At 42.1% G+C, this 8,742-nt stretch overlaps 2 protein-coding genes across 5 annotated transcripts; one reads left to right on the top strand and one right to left on the bottom strand.

Moving 5' to 3' along the window:
• The first annotated feature begins 497 nt into the window (after window positions 1-497).
• On the top strand, window positions 498-5,767 carry LOC103999499 (protein NARROW LEAF 1). 3 transcript variants are annotated; one of them, XM_018818280.2, is made up of 7 exons: window positions 498-655; window positions 727-993; window positions 1,538-2,096; window positions 2,283-2,426; window positions 2,968-3,208; window positions 3,889-4,389; window positions 4,506-5,767. In XM_018818280.2, exons 3-7 carry the CDS (start codon window positions 1,608-1,610, stop codon window positions 4,886-4,888), a joined length of 1,758 nt encoding a protein of 585 aa, XP_018673825.2. In that variant the 5' UTR covers window positions 498-655; window positions 727-993; window positions 1,538-1,607; the 3' UTR covers window positions 4,889-5,767. The 3 variants fall into 3 exon arrangements, with proteins under 3 accessions (XP_018673825.2, XP_018673824.2, XP_064940538.1); XM_018818279.2 differs by having other exon boundaries at window positions 1,430-2,096; XM_065084466.1 differs by having other exon boundaries at window positions 1,430-2,096; window positions 4,517-4,747.
• On the bottom strand, window positions 5,744-8,592 carry LOC135594049 (uncharacterized protein PHLOEM PROTEIN 2-LIKE A4-like). Of its 2 annotated transcripts, none has more exons than XM_065084468.1 (5): window positions 8,350-8,592; window positions 7,797-7,936; window positions 6,263-7,705; window positions 6,030-6,186; window positions 5,744-5,932 (listed from the first exon to the last, which is right to left on the bottom strand). In XM_065084468.1, exons 1-3 carry the CDS (start codon window positions 8,413-8,415, stop codon window positions 7,291-7,293), a joined length of 621 nt encoding a protein of 206 aa, XP_064940540.1. In that variant the 5' UTR covers window positions 8,416-8,592; the 3' UTR covers window positions 5,744-5,932; window positions 6,030-6,186; window positions 6,263-7,290. The 2 variants fall into 2 exon arrangements, with proteins under 2 accessions (XP_064940540.1, XP_064940539.1); XM_065084467.1 differs by having other exon boundaries at window positions 6,395-7,705.
• Between the last annotated feature and the right edge of the window lie 150 nt (window positions 8,593-8,742).

Raw genomic sequence — 8,742 nt, 5'->3', positions numbered from 1 at the left:
GTATGATCGACGAACGTGTGCCTGCTGTTGTTGCTCTTTTTCTCTCACTCTGTGAAAGGCTTCAGATGTTGTAAATGCTGCTCCAGTTTAGCTGTGGTGTGGTGTGTATTCCTGTCGGATCTAAGCTGTGATTAAGGCCATATCATGAGAAGCGAAGAGGGTGACCCAACCGAGAGAGCAATAATTATTCCTTATGTTGGCCATGATGTTGAGATAAGAAGAACTGCAGTGGATGGAAAGATGGCTCCTTTCTAATTCGAGTGGTGACACTCGAATCCATGAAAATACTTATCCTTCATAAAAGAATAAGATTACCATAAAAAAGTTGTGCCACTGAAGTAACTTTTTCATCTTTTCTTTGGTAATCTATGAACATTACAATGAATCTTTATCTTCGGTGATATGCGAAGCACTAATTGCAACAAAATCTTTACTGCTTCGAAATATGCACAAAGAAAATGTGTATCTTATCTTTCTACTTCTTTATTACATCTGATACTTGTATATTCACTACAGTGGTTGCCTGTCCCCCAAGAGAGTGTGGCTTCTGCTCTCTCTCCTCCGATCCGGTGGCCAAGGTGGGCAGCTTTCCCCGTACCCACGGAGGCCTCTGAAACACCTGCGTAGGAGGATCCTTTGATCAAACCTTGTTTCGGTACCTTTCCATTTCATTTGATCGAGAGGTGAGTCTCTCTTCCACCTCCTAATTCTTCTGCTTCCTTCCAGAAAACCCTGCAAATATTGCTCGAGGCTTAAAGATTTGATCTTGGACGGGTTTCCGACGCTTTTGTGTCTTATGTTACGTGCGACCGGAAGAGAAGGATTGGACTTGAATTTGATCGCCGCATCTGGTGTTTGTGAGGTGGGCTGAGAGAGGATTCCATCTTGAGATGCTTGCCTGGAATTTATTAGGTTCGAGATTGTTGATCCGGGCCACTTTTCTTCCCTTTTCTCCGAGATCATTGTGCGCAAAGATCGATCTCGGAAGAAACGGTATCGCCTTTTCGCGCTTCTTACTCGCTGAAACTTCGTGAAAACTGTCACTCTTCTTCCTTCATATCGCTGCATGTCCTTTCCAATTCTGCATGACCTACACGCTTATTGCTATTGCAATTATTTGTTCTAATGCGCAATCTGTTTCTCATGTATCCACTTTTAGATTCCAAGTTGTGTGTGTGTGTTTTTTTTTTCACATGCAATTCACGATTACATTCATTCTGATTATTTTTGTGTGTAACATTTTTCTGATAATTTTTTTATTTTCATTATTTTCCTCTCCTTTGAGGATGAGTTTTGCTTTTCTTCTTTTAGGAAGGTAGGGAATGCAACTGAGAAATTCTTTAAGTGTTACTATCATATGCTTTTCTTAGTTCTCATGTATTGTGTAGGTTTCTTCCTCTACTAAGATGATTCTTTTGGCAACTTTTAGGGCGTTTTTGCAATCCCTATATTCTCAATGGTTTATATAGTCTTCAATTCTATTTTGAGCATCCTGTCTAGAGATTCAAAGCATGGGGCCTTATTTTCTGGTTATCAGGTTTCACTTTCAATGGCAATTAGCCTATGCATGCTTGATTGCTCACAGATCAGTTTGATGTGGGCCTAGCATGTGTGATGAGGCTTTCGGAGACACAGGGGAATCACTGAGGATCAACGCAATCCAAGAATTGGCCATGGCCATGGAGAGAAATTTATGCAACCACTTACCTTGTTGTAATCCATCTCCTCTCCAACCAGTTGCATCTGGTTGTCAGCACTCTGAAAGTAATGCTGCATTCTTTTCATGGCCTACCTCTACTCTAATGCATGGTGCTGCTGAAGATCGAGCTAATTATTTTGGGAACCTTCAGAAAGGTGTACTGCCGGGACGTCTTGGCCATCTGCCAAATGGGCAGCAAGCCACAACACTACTTGATTTAATGACAATAAGAGCATTCCACAGCAAAATCCTTCGTCGTTTCAGTCTTGGAACAGCAATAGGCTATCGAATCAGGAAGGGGACATTGACTGACATTCCAGCAATTATTGTTTTTGTTGCACGGAAAGTTCACAAGAAATGGCTCAGCCATGACCAAATCCTGCCATCTGCCCTTGAGGTAATAAGAAATTCTTTTTCTGGTGGTTTGATGTTATTAGATTGAGGATATATTTTTAGATACCTTTACAGACTATACCATGGTCATCCTCGAGGTCATTCTGACTTATGTAGTTGCTTGGCACCTTAATTAATTATCTCGGTTATTCTTCACCGTATTGATACATGCTAATTTTGGCACGAGCAGGGATCAGGAGGTGTATGGTGTGATGTGGATGTTGTGGAATTTTCTTATTATGGTGTACCAACACCAACCTCCAAGGAACAATTGTACAATGAGCTTGTAGATGGTTTACGAGGCAGTGACCCGTGCATCGGTTCAGGGTCTCAGGTACTTCTTATGTAATGACATGGTTGAATATTTGTTAGCTCAGTTTTTATTTGCATGTGTAGAGTTACAAGCCTTGGACTGCATATCTATGAATACATCAATTTGCAATGCATGACTTCTGGGAATTTCATTAACCATGCAAATGATAGAAAAGATGCAGTTGTAGTTCTGATGGAAAGTAACATTGGTTGCTTGATGAAGGAGTATTATGTTGGTTACAGTTTGTGCTCTCTGTTTTTTTTTTTCAGCCTATTGTGCTAGTTATCCATGCTGTTGTTGCAATATGCATAAAAACTGTTGCACCAACCAGTTAATAGTGAATTCCATGTTGTTCAGCGACACTAGTTCATCTAATGCCAACACATCAAAGATAGAGTTCCATGTTGTTCTGTCCCTATCGCTTAGGGATGGGATCAAAATTTTTCTTTGTGCAGCGTGTGCAATGTTAAATTCATCAAATTCATGAATTTGTCCATGTTAATACTTGATCTGGTATGAGCTATCAGTTTCTACCTTGAAAACTTTTTACTCTTACTATCAGGTTGCGAGCCAAGAGACATATGGGACTTTAGGTGCCATCGTGAAAAGTCGTACAGGCAACAGACAAGTTGGTTTCCTAACAAACCGGCATGTTGCAGTTGATCTGGACTATCCTAAACAAAAGATGTTTCATCCCTTACCACCCAACCTTGGACCTGGAGTCTACCTAGGTGCTGTTGAGAGGGCAACATCTTTCATCACGGATGATGTTTGGTATGGGATTTATGCTGGAACAAACCCAGGTAATACAGCTAAAAATTTTGCTATTACATTGAATTAACATGTATAGCATTGCCTTATGTCTAGGTTCAACACCATGTTCTTTCTGATAAAAAGCTACCTTTTATTAAGAATGCTTCTTCATTTGTATGTCATGCTATCAATATAGGTATAGCTTTGTGATAAAAGATTTTAAAAGGAATGTAAACTCATGTATTGGAAGATGATTCGAAAGCTGAACATTTTGGTGCAACTGAAACCTGTACTACCTTGTTCAAGATTTAAATAAATACAATTGTTTCTTCCACAGGATAAAATGATGGAAAATCATTAAAGATATTACAAATATGTTCAAAGGAGACCTATATATGCCTTATCTGAACAAAATGAATCAATTAGTATTAGTAGTGCGAAGAAAGGTAGAGGGAATCGTAGGAAAACTTCACTAGAAAAATAAAAAGAGATTTGCATTATCTTTAATTGAACTAGAGGTATTGTATTGTACATTCAATAGTGGGAAAAGATGCATGTATCCAAACTGAATAGTTTGGTCATCGTGACTTGGTGTTTTTTACTATACACATTTTGTGATCTTATGATTCCCAAACATGCCTCAAAATTTATCTAAATATGACTCTTTCTTGTTCCTGTTGAATACTGTTCTGGTTCCCAACATTCTTCTTGCCTTCTGATGCACCTGCAGAGACCTTTGTTCGAGCCGATGGGGCATTTATAACCTTCGCTGATGACTTTGATATGTCTAGTGTTACTACTTCAGTGACAGGACTGGGTGAGATTGGAGATGTTAAGGTTATAGATCTGCAATCATCAATCAATGGCCTAATAGGGAGACAGGTGGTGAAGGTTGGAAGAAGCTCTGGATTGACAAATGGAATTGTTATGGCTTATGCTCTTGAATACAATGATGAGAAAGGGATATGCTTCTTCACAGATTTACTTGTCGTGGGTGAGAATCAGCACACATTTGATCTGGAAGGTGACAGCGGGAGCCTAATAATCCTGACAGGACAAGATGCTGAGAAACCTAAACCTATAGGTATCATTTGGGGTGGGACTGCGAATAGGGGGAGGTTGAAGCTTAAAAGTGGCCATGCTCCTGAGAATTGGACCAGTGGAGTTGATCTGGGTCGTCTTCTTGATCTTTTGGAACTTGATCTTATAACAACAAGCGAAGGACTTCAAGGTTTGCTATTTCACTTTTTCATCGAGCCATAAAATATTTCGTATCACGGTGCAATATTTTCCTACCTTCCTCTGTTGAAACATTTATATATTTTGTTCCTTCACTTGTTATTAAAGATGCACTACAGGATCAAAGATTTGCTTTAGCAGCTGCTATCAATTCCAATGTTGGCAAATCATATCCAACCGTAGGGAACCTTCCAAATGAAAAGGCTAATGAGATATATGAGCCCCTAGGCATTAACATTCAGCAGTTCCCTCCTGAAGGTGCTTCTGGTTCAGGAGCTGATGCACCTTTAGTAGCTATCGAGTTTCAGGTGGATACGGTTGAGGTTGCAAACAATGTGGAAGAGCATCATTTTATCCCGAACTTACTTAGCATGTCTCCTAATCATCGCACTGAAGAAGGCAATCTGGAAAGGAAGAATGTGTCTGCACTAATAAACTTATCCGGTGAAGACGTTTGCGTTTCACTGCACTTGGGGGGATCAAGAACCTAAGAGACGGCATTCTGATCAACATGGAGAAAAGAATTTTTTTAAAAGAAGCAGCTAAGTGTCATATGTGAACTACTTTTTTGAGTATTATTTACAGAAGATATCAATATGGCATGGATGTGAAGTCAAATTAGGGTTAATTTTGCATTTTCTGATAGCTTTGGATTGAAGAAAGGCAATTCTCAAGGAATCTCTTGGGTTACAAAGGATGAGTGGAGCCACAAAGTCAAAAGGATGGCATTCTTGATTCTACCTCTGCAGAAACCAGAAAGTGTCTCTTTTTATTTTGTCTCAGGAAAACAGGGCCTTTATTACAGAATGTCTTGACCTGCAGACGCCCAGGATGTTGAAGATTAAGGCAAATCCAACTTTTCACAGGGATTTATTCGATCATATGCGAATCCCCAGCTGCCAAATTTGACTCTCAACTTGCTCTCCCTGTCACCACGGCAATTCATCTGATACTTGCAGTATGGATCTGATAGATAATTCAAGGTTTCGATGGTTACTGTTGTTGGCTCCACTTCCAGTTTTCTGCGAGTAATTAATATACACTGCAAGTTATCATCAGGAAGTTGATGGATTGACATGAATGGTCTGCCTGGGAAAAATGTGTTCAGATCTGGTGCAATTACTCATTCGTATTTCGAGCAATCAAAATGAACTGGGTAAGGAGTTTCATGTTCTTCAAAGTATGGATGATCTTGATGTTACTACCAAGTATGTTTGTTATATGGAGCTTCAGCCCCCAACATTCATCACAGCAATGCCTCTCTTTCTTTCTTTCTTTCTTTTTGCTGTTTCAGGAATTCCTTGTAGCAAGCACTGAACAATCATGGTTTAAAGCTCTCTTGGAAATAAGAAAAAGATCAATCTGTGAAATTAGCACTCCAAGAACAACAAATTCTCATACTAAAATGTCATAATCAAACATAGAGAACACACAAATGATAACTGCATCATGAAAAGTAGAGGTCTCGGTATATATCCTGCTGCAATCCTCAGAAGCACACATCCAGAACCCAGCAGCAACACAGGGCGGCACAGCTACAACACAACCGAGGGCAGAGAGAACCCCCATGTCAGAACAGGACCAAATTAACATGAAGAAGAAGATATTCTCGGATCAAGGAAAGCCTCTCACCATCCCTTCCAGAATCCATCGCCACGGCTCTTCGTCTCGATCGGAACCGGTGCTGAACTCAGGCCGCCATCCCTCGTCGGATAGCCTGCCGGCGGAGGCGCCACGTAAGTCGGTGCCTGCTCCGGCGGAGGGTAAGAACTGGGTGGTGGGGGATAAGCTGCATGTTTACGCACTTCGTTAGAGCGAGAGAAGCTGTAAAGGAACCAGTGGAAGTAGCAGAAAAAGTTGCGTGCTTGTCTTCAACATCAATTGACACCACAGTGTTTGATCTAACACAGCGGACACAAAAATAACAGCTGCCGTTGCATGTTCATGATCTCTGAGAAAAGGGAAAGCTCGACTTCATTACATGGAGAGAGGTATACCTTGAGGAGGAGGAGGAGCCTGCTGCTGAGCATAGTAACTCATCTTGGGTCCGAATGGATTAAGCCACCAACACAGAAGAAGTTAGGCGTAGGAGTCGATGTCAAGGACGAGAGGAAGACAGGCTGATATATAGAATACTCGATTGCTTCGGGCATTCATGTCTTCGTCGTCACGCACCAGACAAACGGGTCAGAGAAGCCAAGCGACGAATGAACGCGGAATCTGGTTGTTTTGGATCTTCCTTTGTCCTCTCCTCGCCACTCTCTATCTAATCTACTCAATTTAACTTTCTTGACGACTATTATCGACTCAAATCGAGAGGATCGAAACGACGAGAGATCAATCGCTTCTGTCATCTTATTCAGACGCCAAACTTACCATTTCATCACCAAATCCAAATCAAGCGCGGATGACTGGATTCGTCGTCGTCGGAGGAGATGAGATCGATAGGCTTTGCAGCGACTGGGATAAATCTGCATCGTTAGAAACGGTGCACAAAAAGAGCCAGCAGCAAATCTTTGCATGTCAAAGTTGAATGATCTGGCTCGATTCGATCCCCTGTCAGTATCAGTACATTTCATCATGCTGTTCTCCAGGACTCCTTTTACTGCAAGAGAGATATAAGACATTATAAGGTGAGCAATGCAAACAATTCTGCATGTTTTCGACTGCATCATCAATCTGTCAGCCGATTCTTCTTTACAGCGACGATGTTCTTTATTATCACCCTTTACGATGGTGAAAGTACATGAAGTTTGCATTCCATGAAACACATCAAGTTTATAGCTCGGATAACATGGTTCGTCGAAAGGGAAGAAGCTATGATCCCAACACAGTACATCAAACAAAGGGCACATAAAATAAATACTGAGATCCAGAAGAAGCTTTTGGTGATCTAATCGGTGGTGGCAGACTTGCGAAGCTTGAGAGTGACGCCGGCGAGAAGAATGCCACCCTTCCACCTCTGGCTCTTGATTTCATACATGCCGAACTTGACCTTTCCTTTCTTCTCAGTTTTAGGTATTTTGAACTCGCCACCATGGATCTGTTGCCACCCGCTGGTACGTTTTCTGTATGACTCCAGCTTCTCATCTTTCGTATAGCCCTCATCTTGGGTTGGGGTGTTCACTTGGAAGGTGACGGGGACGCCATGCCACCCGAAAGCATCGACCTTAAACTTGATGTTGTACAAAATCTCACAAGCCTGGTAACCATCGAACACTTTCTTGTATTTCTCGTCATCCAGGTCCAGCGTCTTTGTTGCTTCCAGCCAACTCACCTGATTGAGCTCTGCGTATTCACAGAGCCGGCTGACATCCAAGATGAGCGTGCAGGTGTAGTCAGCAGAGATGATCTCAACAGCGTGTCACATAAAGATGGAAGACAATCTAAATCTCATACTTCTCTGGATCTATGGAAAGCTCACGAAGCTCTTCCTCGGAAAGCCGATGCCACTTCCAGAATCTATCATCGTCGCCCCAACTTATATTCATGCCTCTTGCCATGATGTGGTACCTTCCTTCTTCACCGCTCCATTCATTCTGTTCCACAGAGATCACGATGGTTGTTGATCTTAAATAAGCTACGAATATATATATTTATGCATGAAAACAGTAGGAAAGCTTGGGTAGATATCATTGTTATCATCTTTCCGATCTCCTCTTCTCTTTTCTTTGTACTCCTTCCTCGCCCTCAACAAACAACACAAAGGGAAGTAAGTAAAACAGATGAGTTGACTTCCGACTCGTGATTACATACATACATACAACAATAGTCACTGATCCGTCTTGCACGAGCACGAACAAGGATCAGATCCACGATCTCAAGTGGCGATCGGCGTGCATAAGATGCTGTGACCGGATCTAATTACAGCTATGAACGAACCTATCACTGTAATAGAAACCTGAAAAACAAATCTGATGAACAGAAAACTCCTACTTTTCTTCTCACTTACAGGAACAGGAGGAGCGACCTCCTGAGATGGCTCGCCGCGTTCATGATCACGTTTCCGATGGCTCATCCAGCTCCCTTCCTCCTTGCTCCTCGGTCTTCTCTGCGTTGCCTCCCTGCGTCCTCCGACACGCTGGTTTCCACCACAGCGAAGACTTTTCTACAATGATCTGCACAGCATAGTCGCCTTTACCAAAGCAGGATGGGGATTTTTTATCCGACCCCTCCGAGTCAACAATTACTTGGTCCTTCGAGTGGCCAACCGATGGCTTGCAGCAGTTTTACCGCACGACGCGGCCGTGGAGGATAAGATCAACATACGAAGCCTTGATTGATGCTTTCTTCTGGGCCCGCCACCGGATGCCGACGCCGAGTATAATAATGGCTACTTTCTCGC

Source organism: Musa acuminata, chromosome BXJ1-9 (genome assembly GCF_036884655.1).
Source record: "Musa acuminata AAA Group cultivar baxijiao chromosome BXJ1-9, Cavendish_Baxijiao_AAA, whole genome shotgun sequence".
Classification (NCBI taxonomy): domain Eukaryota; kingdom Viridiplantae; phylum Streptophyta; class Magnoliopsida; order Zingiberales; family Musaceae; genus Musa; species Musa acuminata.
Note: the sequence above shows the minus strand (reverse complement) of the source record. Positions and strands in the feature narration are given on the sequence as shown.